The sequence below is a fragment of the Budorcas taxicolor genome, chromosome 6, assembly GCF_023091745.1.
Source record: "Budorcas taxicolor isolate Tak-1 chromosome 6, Takin1.1, whole genome shotgun sequence".
NCBI lineage: Eukaryota > Metazoa > Chordata > Mammalia > Artiodactyla > Bovidae > Budorcas > Budorcas taxicolor.
Window position 1 is genome coordinate 70572764 of NC_068915.1, and position 21599 is coordinate 70594362.

Sequence of the window (21599 nt, forward strand, 5' to 3'; positions counted from 1 at the left end):
GTTGGATTCCATTTTTTTTTTTTTATTCTGAATCTGTAGGAAACTAAACAGTGAATATTCTAATGGCAACCTCCTGTGGGGTACCAATTGCATGTTAGATGCTCTCCAGAGGATATCTACTCAGTAGGTGGTGGTGGTTTAGTCCCAAAGTTGTGTCCAAATTCTGCGACCTCATGGACTAGCCCACTAAGTTCCTTTATCCGTGGAGTTTTCCAGGCAAGAATACTGGAATGGGTTGTCATTTCCTTCTGCAGGAGATCGTCCCCTCCCAGGGATTAAACCTGTGTGTCCTGCATTGCAGGTGGATTCTTCACCGACAGAGACACTAGGGAAGCCTGGGGTGTAAATATATTTGACTAAATAGTGCCAGAGATAGTGAATGACAGTCTTAATTATTATAATTCCATCTTACATTTTGAAAAAGAAATAAAACAATAAGATTAAAACTCCTTCAAAATTCCACTAACTTGCTGTAACCATTTTTAGGGTTTGGTGTATGGTTTATGGACTTCCCTGGTGGCTCAGATGGTAAAGCATCTGCCTACAATGCGAGAGACCTGGGTTCGATCTCTGGGTTGGGAAGATCCCCTGGAGAAGAAATGGCAATCCACTCCGGTATTATTGCCTGGAAAATCATCTCCTTGCAGTCCAAGGGACTCTCAAGAGTCTTCTCCAACTGCAACAGGATTTTAATTATACATGTAATCTTAGGTTCTCTTTCTCACTTAAAGTATGTGGAGGCTCTAGGGTATGCTACAGTAAGAAGCCAGCCTTGGCCTCTCACTGTGTATATTCATGTTTAGTTTCTGCCTTTGGGTAGCCAGCTATATGGCTTTCCAGGCCTTGGTTTCTTTTCTCATCTATAAATTAAGGGTTACAAGGTTCTCTTTCAGTATTGCTGTAAGATTAAATATTTGTCATAATTATTAAATAAAATATGCTAAAGAACTTAATGCAGTTCTTGGAACATAGTAAACATTTCATAAAAGGAGGTTATAAATATAATATTGACAATTATTTTATTATGGTCTTTTTCAAGTTCTTCATTGTATTATTATACAACCATTTCTAAGGGCTGCTTCATTTACTTAACCAGTTCTCCCTTTTCTCATTTTTAAGATTATTATGACTAGGGTAAATAGCACTTCTATTTTGCATGTAGCTATCTACCTCACTAAGAAGAGTTCTCTGTATTAAACTGAAAAATAGATAATTTTTTATCTAGAAATGCTTTCTAAAGGAGTTGTGCCAAATTACAATGTGTAATTCAGCATGCTATTTTAATTACACTTGCAAAATTATTATGTTTTTTCAAATTAGCTTTGCTAGTTTTCCATAGAATGGATATACATTATTTTTAACAGCTCTATTGAAGTTTTGCTATTTTTAATATATGAAAAGGGATCCCCTATTTAAATTACTAGCTTATTTTTGCTTCTATATTTTCATGTCTTCTTTTTCCTATTACCTTAATTAATTTTTCTATACGTAGACATTTGAAAATGTTTATGTATTCAGATTTGTCTTTTATAAGTTTTATTTTTTTTATTGCTTCTGAAAAGCCTAGAAAACTGCCCCACCCCCACCCCCACCCCCAGCTTGGTCAAAGTTTAATAGAAGTCAATTTTGTTGTTTAGTTAAAAATATGGCTTAATTGTTAAAATGCTGTTCTGAATCATCTGTGATGTATGATATAAGAGATCTAAGTTTAGTTTTCTTTAAATACTAAATTACATTCTTCCAATATTTTTATTGAACATTGAGGCTATCTTCCCCTCCTTGATTTATGACATCTTCTTATCACATACAATTATATTGGGTCTAGGAATAGGCTACTTAGTCCGAATAATTTTTAGCATAATATGCATCAGGACTAGTAGTTCTAAAAGACTTATTCCATGGTGATAGATCTTTAACAGAGTTGCTTAAGAGATAAAAATAAGAGAATAAACATTTCCAAAGTGTGTTCTTTCTCATTTATGACTGTGGTTCTCCAAGAGCAAAACAAAATGTAAAATGGCTAGTTAAAATTCTTACTTGGCGTGCTAAGGGTGTGCTAGGTCACTTCAGTCTTGTCCAACTCTTCGTGATCCCATGGACTATACCCCGCCAGGCTCCTCTCTCCATTGGATTCTCCAGGCAAGAATATTGGAGTGGGTTGCCATTTCTTTCTCCAGGGGATCTTCCCAACTCAGGGATTGAACCCAGGTCTCCTGCATTGCCGGCAGATTCTTTACCATCTGAACCACCTGGGAAGCCCAAGAATACTGGAGTGGGTAGCCTATCCCTTCCCTAGGGGATCTTTCCAACCCAGGAATCGAACCAGGGTCTCCTGCATTGCAGGGGGATTCTTTACCAGCCTACTTGGCACTACTAGTTAATACTGGAAATCAATCAGTTACCTTTGTAATCCAAAAATGAAGCTGTGTTATTTGTTAAGATTTTTGCGGTAACAGTTTCTTTCTGTTTCGTTCTGCTGTGGTTAGATAAAGGATTCATTAATATCTTCCCTGTGATGAACACAACAGTATTTGTAAATGATGGAGAGAATGTGGATCTGGTTGTTGAGTATGAGGCATATCCCAAACCTGAACACCGACAGTGGATATATATGAACAGAACCTCCACTGAAAAGTGGGACGATTATCCCAAGTCTGAGAATGAAAGTAACATCAGGTAAGAAAAGGGCCTTTTACTGGCAATTATGCAGGTCTACCTTTCCCCTTCACTTGTTGTTTCATCACTAACTCATGTCCGATTTTTTTTTTTGACCCCATGGCCTTGTAGCCCTGCTAGGTTCCTCTGGCCGTGGGATTTCCCAGGCAAGAATAATGGAGTGGGTTGCCATTCCCTTCTCCAGGGGATCTTCCTGACCCAGGGATTGAAATCCCATCTCCTGCAGTGTAGGTGGATTCTTAACTGCTACCTCATCCTATTTCTGTAACTGTCAATGTATGAGAAAACAGCTGATACAGAAGGAAGGTTGGGGCTGCTCCCTGGGTCTTCATCATTTCATTTTGCCATGTGTTTAGACCACACAGAAGATTCCATGCCTCAGCTGTCTCATTTGTAAATTAGAGGAGAGTCCTGTCCTAGAGTTCTGAGGATAGTTCAGAGCAGTGACTAGCATACACTAGGGCCACAGTAAATAATTCTTTTCAGAGAAAGAGGCATGTTAGTGCCTTTAGTTACATTTTTAAAGCTAGAAGGAAACTAAGAATTGTTAAGCATCTTTGGGCCAAGCATTGAACCCAAGTTTCTTTTACATCAGACTTCTCATTCGATTCTCAAATAAGTTGTATATGCTTGTTTCTGGCCATACGCTGTTCTCATTCCCTTATGTACATTAACTCAATAATTTTAGTCCTCACAAATGCTAGGAGGAGGCACGCTTACTTCCCTCCTTTCTTTGGAAGATGAATCTGAGACTTCGATGAGTTAAGTAATCTCATCAAGAGCCAGTGGCTTATAAGAGGTTGGTGCCTAGTTACAATTGGTGTTTTTTTCCCCCTAGTTGGGAGCTCTTGGCCGTTGTAAAAATATGGGTGAGAGAGGATATTGTCCTGGACCAAAGTCTAAGGGCTGGAGGGAAGAGGATGGATTGGGTGCTGTCCAGGCTTCGTCCTTAAAGGACTCGGTGACTGAAGGGGCAGGGAAGAGGGAGGAGTCTGGCTGGGGCAGCCAGATTGGATGATAAGAGGTGATGCCGTTCCAGTGGGAGGGAGAGAGGCAAATCCAGTGACCTGAGTTTGGAGTTTGTTGAATTTGAACTTGCCTGTGGGATCTTGAGTGGAGATACTCAGGTAGGATGTTTTGTAGGTCAGGTTCCCTAGATGCAGCTCCTGAGAGTGGGATTCACAGGCAAGGGCTTCATTAAGAAGAGAGAGACTGGGCAGAGAGTTGGGGAAGTAGGGTAGGGAGGGGGAAAGGAGGGAAAGAGGATGTGGGTGAGCTGCGGTCCCATCCTAGGGGTCTTTGGGCTGGGGGCCATGAACATAGGTCTGGAGAGGAAAGAGGCGTAGGACAGGGAGGTTGGACTAGAGGTCAGGATTTGAAAGTTGTAAGCAACAGTAAGTAGTTCAGAGGAGCGTGAATGCCCAGGGAATGTATGCAGTGTGACAGGAGCCTGAACAAGCCACCCCCCGTGCAGAGTTGATTGTGGCCCTTGGGGGTCTAGGACCACCCAGAGTGCTCTGTCCACACTGGAGCCCACGTCAGTAACTCCCTGATGGTGGTGCTGAACACAGCCACCTGTGATAACCTTGGTGTAAAACAGAAGCCCCGGTAGCACATGCTCCCAGGGACACTTGGAAGAAGCGGCAGGGGTAGGAGGAGAACCAGGAGATGCTGGTGTCAGAATGAAGGTGAGCGCCATGGTGTTGACCTTGCTGCATGGCCCTGAAGTGTCTGCGTTGAGACACCTTGATGGAGATGCCTGCCAGTCTGGGGTTTTGCTAGGCAGGTGCTGTTAAAGTGAGTTCGGGACACTGGTGAGAGGGAGGCTGAAAGAGGACCAGGGCGAGGAAGGATGCTGGCCATAAGGACAGCACAGATGAGGGTGAGGTTGCCTTACGGCAAGAAAGCCTTTCCCGACGCTGTTCTCATATACCAGGCATTTGTCTCAATGAAATATATGTGTGTGTTTGCATTTGTTAACGTGGATTTTGTTAACACTGAATTACATGGGATGTAGTTTTCTAAAACAGGCATGGATTTCAGATGGAAACTGAAAAAGCCACACATTTCGAGGTAGGTGATCCACAGGTGACTGATGGGTTGTTCTTTTTTTGTAGATACGTAAATGAACTTCATCTAACCAGATTAAAAGGGGCTGAAGGAGGCACTTACACATTTCACGTGTCCAATTCTGATGTCAGTTCTTCCGTGACATTTAATGTTTACGTGAACAGTGAGTAGAACAAATGGTTCCTTTTCTTTTTATTTTTTATTCTTTTAAGTTGTGGCTGGTGTTTGCAACAGCTGCCGCCCCGAGTTCATTGTGTACTGGGTCGATAATGTTTCATGATAATTTTGACCTTAACAAAGACCTCGTGGTTTGGTGGTTGGAAGGATGTGTACAGAAACCAATTCCTTGTCCTACAATTCGCTGACCACATGACCTTGAGCTGGTGCTCAGATGCTGGGTGCTGCCCGTTGAAGTCAACAGAAGAGACATAGAAGTTAAAAATAACAACAGTTTGAGGGAGAATGTATTATCATTGATTGCCGAGATGGGGAGCTGGAGGTTGAATAGGAGCTGGATTATGGTATTAGGTGGGAAAGAGGTGCTATCAAGCCCCAACAAACGATTTCTTTGTTACAGCACCTTTTCTTTCAGGGTTAGGGTATTATTTTGTGTGAAATGAACGCAGTATTGATCAGCTCAGAGTGTCCCTGCTGTGTATCATGCGGGGACTGGGGGAGAAGGGAGCAAGCAGGTGGTTTAAGGTGGGAGGATGGCCATGGACACCTGAACACCTGAGCCCTGTGTGGTCCACGTCCCACAACGTCTCTGTACAAAGGTTGAGCCGCAGGGGCTGTCCTCACCAGCTGGGGCTTTTCTCAAGTGCATGACCTGCTCTTGGCTCTACTGTGGGGTCACCTGCATTTTCCAGAAAGAGGGGCAGGTGCCTGCCGCACCATACCAGCAGGGGACCAAAGGCTGGAGGCCTCCAAAGACATGGGATTCCAAGGGACTGTCCACAAAACGACCAGCAGAATTAGCTATCCGGGGTGTATGGGGGGGCGGTGGTGAGATGACAACCTGGAACGTTCCCTGGAAAACAGCTCAGTAATGGCTGAGCCCTTCATATGTGTTGTGCTGCAGGAGGGGAGCCAGTTCCCCATCTTCCAGGAGCTTCCTACTTGCTGTGTGGAGTGATTCTCCATCGTTAACTCCCTGATGGTGCCGCTCACCAGCATGGTGGGGTGGGAAGCATGATCCCCTTACAAATGGAAACAGCTAGCGAGTGATACTCAAGACAGGTTTTTGGTTGCTAATCTGGAGTCTTTTGTCTGTTCCAGCATTTCTAAAATTGTATTTCCTGAAAAAAAGGTGTTACCGTGTATTTAGATAAAGAGCATCATATCCACATACAGATTTTTCTGAGCTACAGACTTTCTCGGCATCCTTAATACGCTAATGTATGTTTTGCCTGCTCAGAAGGAGGCGTGGGATTGAGCATATATCTCAAATTTGTATGACCACAAAACTGCTTTTCCAAGGGAAACTTGTTAATTAACATCTCAGTTCTTCAGAACAGTTTTGATTACATGGTATTCTCATTGGCCTGCAATTCAGGTATCTCTAGATTAATTCAGATGTTAATCAGAGATTAGTGTATTATACATGGGCAAAATTGCCTGCTTCTGAGAAATCTTCATGTTCAAGTAATTGAAGAGATGATTGCAGGTGAATCAATATCCTTGCAAACATCATATGCATTACTGTCTATACAAAACCTTATTTTAGGCGTTCTAGTGCAGTGCTTCTCAACCTATTCCCAAGGACCTTGTGTATTTGTAGTTTCCAATTTGTTCTGAATCAATACTCCTTAACAAAATACAGAAAGAACCAGTCACTAGAATAGAGAGATGGAAAAGAACAAAGATATATAAAATCCAAGAATGGATCTTTTTTTTTTATTACTAGGCTCAACAGATATAATTAAGTGAAGTTGCTCCTTCTCAATGCTTAGTCTTGGCTGCTGTGCTTACATACCATGCACCAGAACTAGTAGATTGTGGCCGTGGTCTACTCGACAGGCCTCCCTTTGAGAAGCTTAGTTGTTGGGAATTTTCTAACATTGTGTCATTTGTATCCATCTCTCTTTCCCTGGCTTCAAGGTCAAGGGCTCATTAAAATCTCTCTCCCCCTTTTCCCTGCTTCCATTTGCCAGTATGTGGCCTGCCGGTCAGTCATGAGTCATTGACCTTAGAAAGACATCTCTGAAGTCACCCTTACTTTTCTCTGGGTGACAAAATTGCTGCGTTTTTACTTACCAGCCTAACTTGCCATCCAACAGGATCCATATTGATCACCTCTGCTGGTGAACTCATGCTTATTTGAGGCTAGAGAGGAAATGGCCTGAACCTTCCCAAATGATCCTTTCTTGGATTCCCTATAATTCTGGGGCCTGGGTCACAAATACTTTCCAGCATGTGCTGAGCTCCTGCTTCAAGCACTGGGCACAAGGATGACGGTGTGCAGTGTCTCCTCTCGTTGGCTAAGCTCTTCAGGGGTCTATTCATTGAAGTCGCTTCAGACACTAAGCTGACTAAAGGCATTTACTTCACTTTACCTAACACATTGGAGTTCTTGATCTCTAGATGCTTTGACAGAGGTAGCATTTTTGTGTGAATACTTCATCTGTTTCTTGGGAACTGTGTCGCAGTTGCCCTTCACAGATATAATTAGCTAATTTCTTTGCTGACTTTTTATTTTTTTGGATTGAAAAAGAAAAAAAACTAGTTGATGCTATCATGGGGCAAGATTTTTTTATGTTAAATTTAAAATCAAAAGCTAAAAATAATTTTAAAATTTAAAGTTGGACCAGTTGTGTCCATTTTGACATATTATTTTAGCGAGCCAAATGCATATGTAGGTCTGCTGTGTGGTTTATTCTGTAAATAAGCTGAGCCCCAAGGGTGAAAGGAACTGTGCTCTGCAGAAACTAGAATGAATAAAAATCAGAATAATAAATGCATGCTGTTAGTGTAGAAATTCAGGCTACTTTTAGTGACAGGGATGCATAATTGCTTAATAGATTCAGCCATGAGAAATGCTCAAGGAAATCCTTGATTTTGAGTAGTTAAATATTTGGTAGTTGAAGACTTCATTTGCTTTGAAAATTTGAGAATATTGTACTTGTGTGTGTTTGTGTTTTAATCACTTATGTTAAGAGAAAGCTATGTACATTTAAACTTTAAAATGTTTTAGTACTATTTTTAGCTTCTCTAACAAGGCATGATTTGCATGGGTCTGTTGACTCAGTGACCTTAAAGGTGGCTTGTAATGGCCAAAAAATGAAACAAAAAAATCGGTGATTCTTTGCCTTGAACTTGCATTGCTATAATTATTCTTGAATTGCTTATTGAAGATGTATATAGAAGTCAGGTTCTTAATTCTAAAAGGAAGTTTCATATCTTTGATGAAAACGGCCATTTGTTTCCATTTCAGATCAAAATTTGGTGAAAAATAGGGTTTTAGGAACTATAAAACTACCCCAAAGTGTTTTCTTAATACACGTTACCCTTTCCAAGATTCCTGCAGGTGTTAGAAAAAGTGCTAACACCAAGATTCTGTAGGTTAGGTAGCCTGTGATGGTTGACTAGAAATCTGTGGTCTGTTTGGTGTCTTATAGACTTGCAGAATGAATTTAATGGTTGCTGGAGAGAAAGGATAGTTAGGGAGTTTGGGATGGACATATATACTCTGCTATGCTTAAAATATATAACCAACAAGGACCTACTGTATAGCACATGCAACTCTGCTCAATGTTATGTGGCAGCCCGGATGGGAGGAGAGTTTGGAGGAGAATGGGTACATATGTTGGAGAAGGGAATGGCAATCCACTCCAGTATTCTTGCCTGGGAAATCCCATGGATAGAGGAACCTGGTGGGCTACAGTTCATAGGGTCCCACAAAGTGAAACATGACTGAAGTGACTTAGCATGGCATGGATACATGTAAATACAAGGCTGAGTCCCTTCACTGTTCACCTGAAACTATCACAATATTGTTAATCGAGTATACCCCAATAGAAAATAAAAAGGTTAAATTTTTTTAAAATGCAAAAAAATATAATTATAGAAATCTTACAAAATAGCAAAAAAAAAAAGCGGTTGGGGGGAAGAGAAACTTATCTCTTTGGTAATAATAAATGTCAAATAAATGTCATACAATAAAGGTTTTTACCAGATCTAGGACAAATAAAAGGCCAAACATGTATTTTAACCCTAATTAATCCTGACTCTCTACTTTTCTGTCTCTCTCTTACACACACACACCACATTTTCTTTATTCATTCATCCAGTGAAGGAGATTTGCATTGCTTTCATACTTTGATTGTTGTAAAAATTACTGTGGTGAATGTGGGAGTACAGATATGCTAGATAAGAAAAAGTTCTGCATTTTCCATAATGGATATAGCAATTTATGCTCCCACCTTCCTGTTATGTTAAGGAACCAGGAGTTTTATTTTCTCTGCATTTTTGCCTATACTTGTTATCTTTTGTTTTTTTTTTTTTTGATGATAAATAGGTTGACAGATTTGAGGTGATAGCTCATTGTAGTTTTGATTTACCAGTAACCTAGAATGACACTGGTAGCATTACATCAATAAAATGTTATCTGGTAGCATTTCCAGATCCACATTATGAATTTAAAATTTGTAGCAAATGGTATTTGGAGATTTCTCTTCAATCTCAAAGATCTGTCCTTTAATGACAGACCTACTTCAGCTTCCCTGGTGGCTCAGACAGTAAAGAATCTGCCTGCAATGTAAGAGACCCGTGTTTGATCCCAGGGTCAGGAAGATCCCCTGGAGAAGGGAATGGCAACCCACTCCAGTATTCTTGCCTGGAGAATCCCATGGACAGAGGAGCCTGGCGGGTTACAGTCCATGGGGTTGCAAAAAGTCGGACACAACTGAGTGACCTAACACTTTCACTAGTTGAGTAAAAGAATGGTGGTACTCAGGCGGTGGTGCAGAATGGCCAGCAGGACAAGAAAAGTCTGGAGAATGAAAGGGCTTGCCTTTCATCTTTGGGCTTATATGGAACACAAATGATGTTAAGCTCGATAGGATATCCACATGACTGCTGAACACCAAATTCTCAGAATCACTGGTTGCCCTTCATTTATGGCAAAGTGTTAACAGAGGGGTTGAAACAATTTAAGGAAATGCTAACTAATGTATTATTCCTAAACCACTGCATCACATAATTAACATCCTGTCTGGTGTAAGCGATTATTTATAGATCATACAGTATATTCAAATCAGTCAAAGTAATAAATCATTCAGAATGAGGCCTTCGATGGGAATGTTCCCTTTGACCACAGCTGCAGAATCTGGGCTGCTTTTTATATATTTGTGGTCATTATTATTTAGTCGCTAAGTCGTGTCTGACTCTTGCAACCCCGTGGACTGTAGCCCAACAGGCTCCTCTGTCCATGGGATTTCTCAGGCAAGAATACTGGAATGTGTTGCCGTTCCATTCTCCAGGGGATCTTCCCAACCCAGGAACTGAACCCACGTCTCCTGTGTTTCCTGCATTAGCAGGCAGATTATTTTACCACTGAGCCACCTGGGAAGCCACCTTCTTCCAGGGATCTTGTCAAACCCACGTGTCTTGCAGATTCTTAACCACTGAGCCACCAGGGAAGCCCATTTGTGGTCATAGTTAAATCCAGTTATGGATGGCTAGACCATCCTTCCAGGGAGAAGCTCCCCAATGTGGAATACCCTGCAACAACTTGGGCAGCCCACCATTTGGCACAGGTGAGTGTAGGGCTGTCACGACAGCCTTGTAGCTAGATGGCTTTGGATAGCCTGCTTGCCAGCCATCTGAGTCACCCACCTGGCTGCAAGTCTCAGTGATTATATTTAGGATAAAAGTAATGCTATCAGGTTTGGGGCACCTTTCCAGATCTTCATGAGTCAAGAGAGCAGAGTCACTAGGACTTTGCCTTTTTGGATAATGGACATGTTTCCAACCGCTTAACCGTTTTTAAAAGTGATAGGACCTTCCAAACACTTGAGTGTCCAAACCTTACTTGTGTTAGAGGCTGAAATTTTGAGACTTAATGTTAACACACTTATCAGGTTTTGCTTGAGAGGCTTTGCTTTTTAGTATTTTTCTTTTCTTTTTTCTGGTTGCTGTTGCTGCTGCCAAGTCGCTTCAGTCGTGTACGACTCGGTGCGACGCCATAGACGGCGGCCCACCAGGCTCCCCGTCCCTGGGATTCTCCAAGCAAGAATACTGGAGTGGGTTGCCATTGCCTTCTTCGTTTTTTCTGGTTAGGTGGATTTTATTCGACCTACTTCTGTATTAAATTATTGGAGTTCTTCAACATTAAATAAAGCTAGTGCTACAAAGATAAGTGCTAAATAAATCAAAAATCCTTTCTGATTTATTTACTTGCTTTTCAGAGTTTGCTGTAAGACTACCACAGTATACCCGGAATGAGGCCTGGTTTGTGCCTCATTATACACTTATACACATTTGTTTTTAGATTAAAACAATATTTTCATATTAGAAAATTGTTATATGACAGGTATGATAACTTGAAATTATAAGTAGGCAAAAATAAGAATGAAATAAGTTTAATTCTTCCTTTTAAAGTTGATTTACATTTTATGGATTACCAGTGCTAATATATCTTCACAGGCCACTTAAAAACACTTTTTTGGGGGGGGATAACAAAAATGAAGTTCTTTTGCATCACCTTGTGTTTTGGTGCTGAACAGTGAATTCATTGTGAGCCGTTTTCCGTGCCGTAATATTTCTTCTACAGTGCTGTGCTTAGTTGCTCGGTCATATCCGACTCTGTGATCCCAGGGCTATAGCCCACCAGGCTCCTCTGTCCATGAGGATTCTCCAGGCAAGGATACTGGAGTGGGTTGCCATGCCCTCCTCCAGGGGATCTTCCCAACCCAGGGATTGAACCCAGGTCTCCCGCATTGCAGGCAGATTCTTTACCATCTGAGCCACCCAGGAAGCCCAAATATCACTTTGCTATCTCCTTGCATGGATATTTCATGATTTCCTTAACCAGTATGTGGTACCATTTTGAGACATTGTGGTGTTATGTGGTGAAACTCTGAAATAATGTGAATGAATTTTAAAAGAAATCTATTAAATGATTATTTAAAGTTTATAATTATTTAATCTCAAATGAGCAACCTTACTCTAGTGGCAGGAAGTCAATGAGGTTATCATCTGTCATTGTCTTTCATGCTCCTATATCTTGAACATATGTCTAGGAAGATAGGCTGTGCTGACTTGCAGGACAGTTCCAAATTAAGGAATAACGTTAGTATGGGTAGCTAATCTACGTAAAAATAGTTTCTTGTCTTTCTACATTAATTTTTTTATAGGTAGTTTGAGATACTTGACAGTATCTGAAGTCTGTTTTTATTTTCTTTTCCTGAACTTGAAATGAGTTTTTGTTCTTAAATTGCTTGGGAGTTATGAGTGTTGTTTTTGATGTGACACTTTAATATTTCCTCCTTATGAAGAGGGTCTTTGTCGATGCAAGAATTGCTATAGACATTTAAACTGGAAGAATAAAGGAATATCATGGCAACCTACTTTTAAAGCAGAGTTTGAGTCTCATATTTTGAAAAAATTTAGGTGTGTTGGCATGATTTTTCTTTCATGTCTCCTAAGAAAGTTGGTGGTCTGGCTGGGTGTATAGTTAATTTGGGGGATCTAGTCAATCACTGAACTGATTGGAGAACAGGGTAACCTATCTAGATCGTTAGCCCTTTGTTAGTATGATCTGGCCATTATTTCATGTGTGTGGTGTGAAAGCAGAAGAGGTGTAACTGCCTACTTCAGTATTCCTGGGCCTTCCCTGGTGGCTCACACAGTAAAGAGTCGACCTGCAATGCAGGAGACCGGGTTCATTCCCTAGGTCTGGAAAATCTCCTGGAGAAGGGAATGGCCACCCATCTGCCTAGAGAATTCCATGAACCTGGTGGGCTACAGTCCATGGGGTCAGAGTATGACCCGACTGAGACACTTTCACTTTTTCATTTTCAAACTTCAGCTAGAATTGACCCTGGCCCTGGGACATACTTTTCTAAAAATAGCCTGAGTAGTCGCTTTCATATGAGTGGAACTGCTGCTCTGTGGAAATTTCCTTTCCAATTGAGCCCCACGTGTTTTTACATCAAATTAGTCTCCTTCAGTTACAGATGTATACATGGTCACCTATAATGTATAGTGGAAATTTAAATTAATCCAAGAATAGGTATGTAATTTTTCCATGGGGATTGTGTTAACCCTTCTCTTCCACTTCTAAATTAATGTGGAAAAATGAATCCACTACTTATACAGAGTAGAAGGATAGCGCTTTATCACATGTCTGCACTCCTAGGCAGCATTTGGGCTACATTGTAACATGTGTACACATCCCCCACCCCAACCCCTGGGTCACTGATGATGGTGCTCTTGTAAATTGGGCACAGTGATTCTGGCTAAGGAAGGCTTTCTCCAAGTAGTTTCATCATTTTTTGTAAAGCTAACTTCCAAGATAGGGAGATCTTCTTAATGGCTGTTTAGAATAAGGATCGACAAACTATAGCCTTTTGGCCAGATTTGACAAGTATCCTGTTTCTGAATGGCTCATAATCTAAGAATTTTTTTATTTCTTTGGGATGGGTGGGAGGTAGGAATGATTTAAAAAAACAAGATTTGTGAGATGTGAAAAAATGATTTAAAAAAATAAGATTTGTGAGATGTGAAAAAATTTCAGTGCATGTGAATAAAATTTTAGTGGAACACAGCTTTGCACATTTGCATACATGTCTGTGGCTACATTGAGTGTATGTAAGAGAGACTCGTAACCTGTAAAATGTAAAATATTTAGTTTCACCTTTCACATGAAAAGTTTGCATACTTTTTATTTAAGACATCATTTTATTAGGAGAATGATTTTTTTTTAATGATAGACATTCTGCAAAACATAACTGGATGCAGAAGACTGTAGTTGAAGTTTTGTTTAGTTAGTTAAATGAAATTCTGTTAAAGTACTCACACACCAGTTTCTAGATGTCTTTAAGAATGTATAAAACAAAATGTAATTTCTTTAATTTTTTTATTAAAATATGGTTGATATACAGTGTTAAATATGGTTGATATACAGTGTTGTATTAGTTTCTGGTGTACAGCAAAGTGTTTCAGTTCTGTGTGTATGTGTATGTATTCTTTTTCATATTCTTTTCCATTATGATTTATTGCAGGATATTGAATATAATTCCCTATGTTATACAATAGGGTCTTGTAGTTTATATTGTATATATTAGTATCCAAAATGTACTTTCAAAATATCTGTTCTGAAGATTTTAAGTATAATACTCCTTTTATAGGTAAAAGTTAACCCAAGTTTTCAAATACTTGTTTAGTTGATTTAAATTCCTATATTATAATGATATTATGGCAGGAATGTGGATGTGACCCAGATCCAAATCAGGATAGTGACAAATTGCTACAAAGCATCACTGTGTTGCTGATAAATATCATCAGACCTACAATTGTAAAAACAAATTCATCCTTGTGATTCCTCTTCATTTAGTGTTTTGTTATAAGGACACTTGGGCTTCCCAGGTGGTTCAGTGGTAAAGAATCCACCTGCCAATGCAGGAGATGTAGGTTCGATCCCTGGGTCAGAAAGATCCCCTGGAGAGGGACATGGCAACCCACTGCAGTATTCTTGCCTGGAAAATCCCATGGACAGAGGAGCCTGGTGGGCTACAGTCCCTGGTATTGCAGAGTTGGACACATGCATGTACACACACACACACACACACACACACACACGGACACTAAAGTCTGAGTTCTTCACTGATTAGAGAGTGTGGGCAGATGTGTGTTTATAGCAGGATTTGGTGGAGTCGGTTGCTGCTGCTGCTGCTGGGTCGCTTCAGTCGTGTCCGACTCTGTGCGACCCCATAGACAGCACCCCAGCAGGCTCCCCCGTCCCTGGGATTCTCCAGGCAAGAATACTGGAGTGGGTTGCCATTTCCTTCTCCAATGCATGAAAGTGAAAAGTGAAAGTGAAGTCGCTCAGTCGTGTCCGAGTCGGTTAGGGTAAGCCAAAAACTATGCTCATCTCTTTCCCACCAGTTACTTGTATACTTCCTCCCACCCCCAGCTCCTATTATCTGTGCTGTGTTCTTTAAAATTCAACTTGTTCTTGCCTTCCTTATGGACCTGATGGTGGTGAAAAGGAATTTTTTTTAAAATCATATATCTGTGGGATAAATCAAATGGTTGGGGTTTTTAATTGCATGAGCAGTAAATTCTCAGAAGAGTTACAAGCACTCTGAAATCGGCCTACGAGCTGATCACTGTTGTCGGAGATGCCAGATGACTCAGGTCCACAGTGCTTTGAAAGGAGACAAGGCTATTTTTTTATCTCTACAGGAAATACATAACTTATACACCTCTTAGGCTTATCTAAACCTCCAACTTGGGAGGATTTAGGGAATGTGTCATTTGGTATACTGCTGATTGCAGAATATCTAAGAAAACACAGCTCAGATTTAACCTGGTGAATTGCAGGGAGTTATGTATCTTTAAAAGCAAAATGCATATTTAATGACTCAGACGGTGCGTTGAGGCACTTACAAAATGCAGATGAGCCCAGATTTTCATTTTTAGGAATCAGAATTATACCTAGCTCATTCTTTATGCATTAAACATGTTCCTTGTGCAACTTGCCATGTATAGCCCCAGCTGTACTCGTGTAATTTAGCCCTTTCAGAATGAAGTCTCTTGTCACCAGCATTAGGGACAGGGCTGGAATTAGGATGAGGCAAGAGAGATGCCTAGGGTGCAGAATTTAAGGAGGTGCTCACTCTTGGTGTCTACCTGAATCTGCAGGACCTGGAGGATGAGAGCCTTCTTAAATTCCTCACCTTAGGTGTTTTTCTTGCCACATCCTTGTCCTGGCCCTGATGGGGTCCCTTGAAGATTTTCTGAAATAACCCCATTCTGGGTCAGATTCTCAAATTACTTAATCTTGGGGGAGGTGAGGTGGGCCAGGAATATGCTTTTTAACCTCATCTCTCTGTGCTTCAAATGCACCTTGAAGTTTGAGGGGCCCTCTGAGCTTGGTTGGCCTGTCTACGAGCCAACAGGACAAAAGCTGCTTGGCTTGCCTCAGGTTATAGTTGGGATAGTAGCTTAAAAATGTGCCTGATTAACCAGCACACAGGAACAAGTAGGCCAGCCGGACCACACTGTTTGCCAGCCCTGGCCATTGTATAGCTGCTACCAGGTGTCGCGCTGGAAGGCTTAGATCTTAGGGCACTTGTAACCGAAGCTAAATGTAATTGATTATGTAATTTTCAACTGTTCCAATGTTTTGTAAGTTTATTATTAGCTGTGTTCATTGTAAAAAAAAAATAGAAAATAAGTCAAAAGAATGAAACAGATATTGATGTATAACTCTACTACCCAGATACAACAACTATAAATATAATGCACCCTTTCAGCCCCCTCTTTTTTTTCCTACTGAGTAATAGTTAATTCCACGAAAAATCCAGGAACAATGAATGACAAGAGGAAGGTTGTTATGAGGAAATCTGTCTTATGAACTTGATTCCCATTTGAATTCTGTCCAGTTGGATTGTATCCAGTTATCTTTGCTATCTGTGTGTGGACCTTCTCTCATCGTTAATCTCAGTATGGAAGAAAAAATCGACATGGCCAGGTTTATGTGCCGATTTCTTATCTCGTGGCCCACTATTGCAAAAATGGTGTAACAGGAAAGTCACCATAGGCTGATATTCCAGGTCCCTTCTTGTGACACTGAATTCCTTTGGAATTTGAAGGACTTGTTTCTTTGGGAGGACTCAATAATTAACAGCTCTTACTGTGTGTCTGCCACAGGTCAGACTCTGCTAGGAGTCAGAAGTACAGTCCGTAAGACATGGTCCTTGCCCTTGAGAACAGTCGGATGGAGGCAGACCAGGATATTATAGAAGTGCGTCAGGTGCTCTAAAGTGCTTCGGGAGTAGGGAAGCGAGACCAACCAACTTGGCTTTGGAGAGTTGAGGATGGCTAGGAAAAGGAGATGACACTTGAATTCAGTCCAGAGAGACCTGCCGTATGGCGCCTGCCGTCTTCAGCAAATAGCATTCTCCTCAAGTTCCACTATTTTCTGTGTTATGTCCTACTTTTCAGCCTGGTCACACAGTTGCCCATGATAATTAAATGAAACTTGCCAGATGGACGCTTTCGCAAGACGATGGCTTGTCTTCTTGCTCTATTTGTGAAAGCTGGCGTTGGATCCAAACTCTCAAGGATGCCCCTACCTTGAGATTGCTTTTGGAGTGTTGCTCTTTTGTGTGTATTAGCCAAATGGCCTGCCCATCAGCAGGGCCAGGTTGAATGACAGGTGGGTGTGCCATGCATGCAGACACTTTGATCCCTGCCAAGCCATTTTGCCTGCAAGGAGATGAGGTGCTGAGAGGTTGTTCTACAAAGATGTCATTTATCAGCATTACCTTCCTTCGAAGAAATTAGTTTCTGACCTGTTGGCCTTTTCCTCTGACCAAATATATGTATTTTTCCTTTCAGTTGCAGTGTAATCAATGTCAAATTCCCAGTTCTTCGGGTTAAAACACATGCATGTTATCATGCTGTGTTAAGCAGTTTCTCTTCAATATCTAATATCTTTATATATTGAAAAGAATATGTAGAGTGACCAATACAGTTAACTTAATTGGTACCAAACTTGATTAACCTAGGAGGGTGGGTACTCTAAGGAGAAAAAATAATAAATGAGTAGTAATAAAGTAGTAATTAATACTTAAAAAATTTTTGAAAATTTATTTACTGGCTATTCTGGGTCTTAGTCAAGGCATGTGGGATCTTCAGTTGCAGCATGTGGGATCTAGTTCCCTGACCAAAGATCGAACCCAGGCCCCCTGCACTGGGACATAGGGTCTTAGTCACTGAAACACCAGGGAAGTCCCATTAATTAATGCTTTTACTGTTTGATTTCTGTGACTCATTCTTGATTCTTTGTCAAGAATCATTTCATTTCATTGTCACAACATCACTATGAAGAATTCCTGTTGTTACTATTGTTATTCCCATTGGATACCCGGAGACTTGGTGGACAGCAGAGATCCACCAAAAGCCAGAGCTTGGGTACAGTTCTGTCTACCACACACATGGCCACCCATAGCTCTGTGCACAGGCTTGGGGGCGGCACCCGTGATGCTGTGCCAGGGATGCAGGATGAGCTCATCACTGTCCCTGCCATTCAGATGCTTCCAGTGTAGTTTACTTATTCTCAGAGGGTTCAGGTCCTTCAAGTGTATTACCAGTAGAACAGCTGAATGTAAGTTCTTTTCCCATTCACTAATCTCAAGAATTTGCAGGGTACCTTTGATTGAATATCAGTTGATTATTATAGTTACACAGAAATGTCAAATTAGAGCATTCCTGCTGATACAGTTTACTTTTTCAGTGATTGTACTCAGGTTTAGACATATGTATGAGTAAAACTCTTGGGCTGGTTTCCTCTTCTAATTTTCTATTCCTATTTTGCATTTGAAATAAAAGTTTGGAGTTAAAAGCCCATATTGTGTTTTACTCCGATGTTTTGGCTTCTCTTTAAAGGGGTGATTCAGCTCCTTGTCTGCACCATCCCTTCCACACCCCCATCAAAAAAAGGAGGGGGGAAGTTTTCGAGGGGGGGGGATCTTATCTCTTCCCGTAACTCCTCCTAATTTCTTCTAGTTCTTGCAATAACTTGAAATTCCAATGAGATTCTGATGGCAGGAATACTTTAATAAACAGTGTTGTTGTTAAGTCACATCTGACTCTTTGCAACCTCATGCACACCAGGCTTCCCTGTCCCTCACTATCTCCCGGGGTTTGCCCAAGTTCATGTTCATTGAGTCGGTGATGCCATCCATCTATCTCATTCTCTGCCACCCTCTTCTCCTCCTGCCCTCAATCTTTCCCAGCATCAGGGTGTATTCGAATGAGTCAGCTTTTTGCATCAGGTGGCCAAGAGTATTGGAGCTTCAGCATTTTCACCTGTTAGACAGTTGGGAACCCTAGAATCCTGATTAGAACCCATCTTTCAGGTTCCCCATCCCTGGGAACAGAAACCTTGCCAGGTGGCCCTGCAACCTCAGTCATCCCTGAGGCAGGGAGAGCTCAGAGACCCCCATATCCACAGGATGCACAGTCCACACGGGGGCTGGGTAGCTTTAACCAGGAAAGCCTTTATCGTGGTCAAACCTTCACATCCGCCTACCTGTACCTTCCATTCACTGGTTCACATTCTCCCCTTTGAGCAACATGTTCCCTCAGGGTCCCTTTAATCCTTGAGAAAGTTTTTAAAAATTCAGAAATTGTGGAGGGAGCCTTGGTGAGGTTTTCTAGCAGTCTGACATATGGCCGCTTCTCTCTTCCTCCAGCAAAACCAGAAATCCTGACGCATGACAGGCTGGTGAATGGCATGCTACAGTGCGTGGCCGCAGGGTTCCCAGAGCCAACCATTGATTGGTACTTTTGTCCAGGAACCGAGCAGAGGTGAGATGATTATTTTGGATACCACTTAACACTCATCAGGAAGACTGCAATTCAGTTGAATTTCAAATATGTTTTCGAAGTATTGTTATTTTTTTAAACTTTGTTTTGATTAATTTTTTTCTATCCATGTGGCTTTTTAGAGAGCATAATTGCTATATTTTTCTTGGTAGACATTAATTTTGTTTGTTGAAACATGATTACTGAGCGACATCTTTATTTTGGTGGTTATCTTTTGGATTTATCATGCAATTTCCAGCCTGCAGGTAGATAAAGCAATTTCCCAGGACAGAGTAATTAGATTTCCAATATATACACAGGAGGTAATATGTGTGGGCAATGTGACTGTAGTTATCATGAAAAAAATTACCTCAGAAGTTAATTGCCAAGTTACCAAAAAAGTAATGATCGCACAATTACCATACATATGGCGCTGGGGAGCTACATGTCTTAAAAAGGTTTTCTCCTTGATGAGGTGCCCAGCCCCTGAGCAGAGCGCATCTGGAATTGTACTTCCTCTCTTTCACAATCCACACTTAAGCCTTAAATTGTCCTTTCGCATTACCTGAAGATGAAAATGGGGTCAGCTTCACTGTTTTTATCCATCAAATGCTATTTTATGCTCAGGCTTTAAAGCCCAGTGTAACATCACAATTGACTAGTTACAGTAATAATAGAAATTTCATTTTTCACAGAACAGCTCTTTTTTTAAAAAATAAACAGCAAGTTGGAGAGGTTACGTAAGACTTGTTCTCAGCTGGGTTTTAGTTGAGTGTTTTCTTTGGGGGAGAAGTAGGGAGGTTCAAGACCCCTGGAAAGTTTGCCCACAGGGGACACAGCCCCAGTAGTTGTAGACATTCGCTGAGAAAATGTTTATGGAATGCCAACTATATGCTGGACATGGGTCTAGAGAACAAAACACACCTGAGTCCCATTAGTGAGTTTATATTCTAGTGAGTAGAGATGGATAGAAGACTGACAACTACCATATGCAGGTGTTACGAGCCAAGGGAGAAAGTAAAACCAGGTGTGGGAACAAAATTGCTAGGCATGTGGGGGGGTAATTTAAAACAGAGTCATCTGAGTCCGGTTCCTGATGATCTTTGCCACCTGGAGTTCATTCAGCCCAGCAGGCACTGTCTCCATCTCCCTCCATGGCACTTCGAGCCAGAGCATCCTCACTTCCAGGGTGTGGGGGTGGCCCTGTCTTCATCCCTATAGACTTTATTCCTTTCCTCCTCCTCCGTCTTCCTTTTCAACCCTGCATACATCTGTTCACAACTACTTTATTTATAAATGGCTGCTGTGTGCAGAGACGGGAGCCAGCGGTCTTACTGAATTCATCTCTAATCCTTTCAGTAACCCTCCAAGATGGGTATTACTACCGCGGTTTTACAGCTGTAGGAACTGAGTCTTGGAGACTTAAGTACTACTCACAAGTCAACGGAGTAGGTGTTTGAGTCTGGATTTCAAACCCACATCTCACCTCAAAACCTCTTCTCTTTCTCCTCTTCCAAGTGCTTTTCTTGCTCTCGGTGGCACAGACATGTTCATTTGTCATCACACTTCCACTTGTAAAAAGGAATATCTGATTATGAATCTCTGACTTGGTTTTAAAAGTATGCCGTATCCAATGCATTCAATTGATTTTCTCTGAGAGTAAGTCTGGGCTGCTGTTTCTCCCACCTAGGTGTTCTGTTCCTGTTGGGCCAGTGGATGTACAGATCCAAAACTCATCTGTCTCACCATTTGGAAAACTAGTGGTTTATAGCACCATTGATGACAGCACATTCAAACACAATGGGACGGTGGAATGCAGGGCTTACAACGATGTAGGCAAGAGTTCTGCCTCTTTTAACTTTGCATTTAAAGGTAACAGCAAAGGTATATTTCTTTTTAATCCAATTTAAGGGGATGTTTAGACTCTGCCTGCCATGTCAATCATGACTTTTAAGTCCATTCCATCACTGGCATGTCATTTCCGGTAATATCTACATTATGCATGTGATTGTCATCAAACGTACTAAGTTTCATTCTGTGCTAGTTTGTTAATACAGTGTGTGCAGTAACCATGCACTTTATGTGTTTTATGTATTTTATGCGTGTGTGCACATATGTGTGTATGTATGCATGCATGTGTGTATATGTATAAAATTAATCATGTATTTCCAACTGTTTCCATTAGAAAAGGGTAGAGAAATAAAATAGGGGAAGTAGATTTACCTTATACCCAAACAGAAACAGAATTAGGACAATTAAATTTAAATTCAATTAAAAATTTACATTGTTACTTAAAACCAGTTATTTTAACGCAT

At 41.0% G+C, this 21599-nt stretch overlaps 1 protein-coding gene across 1 annotated transcript in view; it reads left to right on the forward strand.

The window, feature by feature from the left end:
- KIT (KIT proto-oncogene, receptor tyrosine kinase) overlaps window positions 1–21599 on the forward strand; it is a 78901-nt gene that overhangs the window by 45349 nt on the left and 11953 nt on the right. The window contains exons 6-9 of the mRNA XM_052641937.1: window positions 2487–2676; window positions 4794–4909; window positions 19173–19287; window positions 20975–21156. Of these exons, the coding sequence (XP_052497897.1) occupies window positions 2487–2676; window positions 4794–4909; window positions 19173–19287; window positions 20975–21156 (603 nt within the window). The remainder of the gene's footprint in view (window positions 1–2486; window positions 2677–4793; window positions 4910–19172; window positions 19288–20974; window positions 21157–21599) is intronic.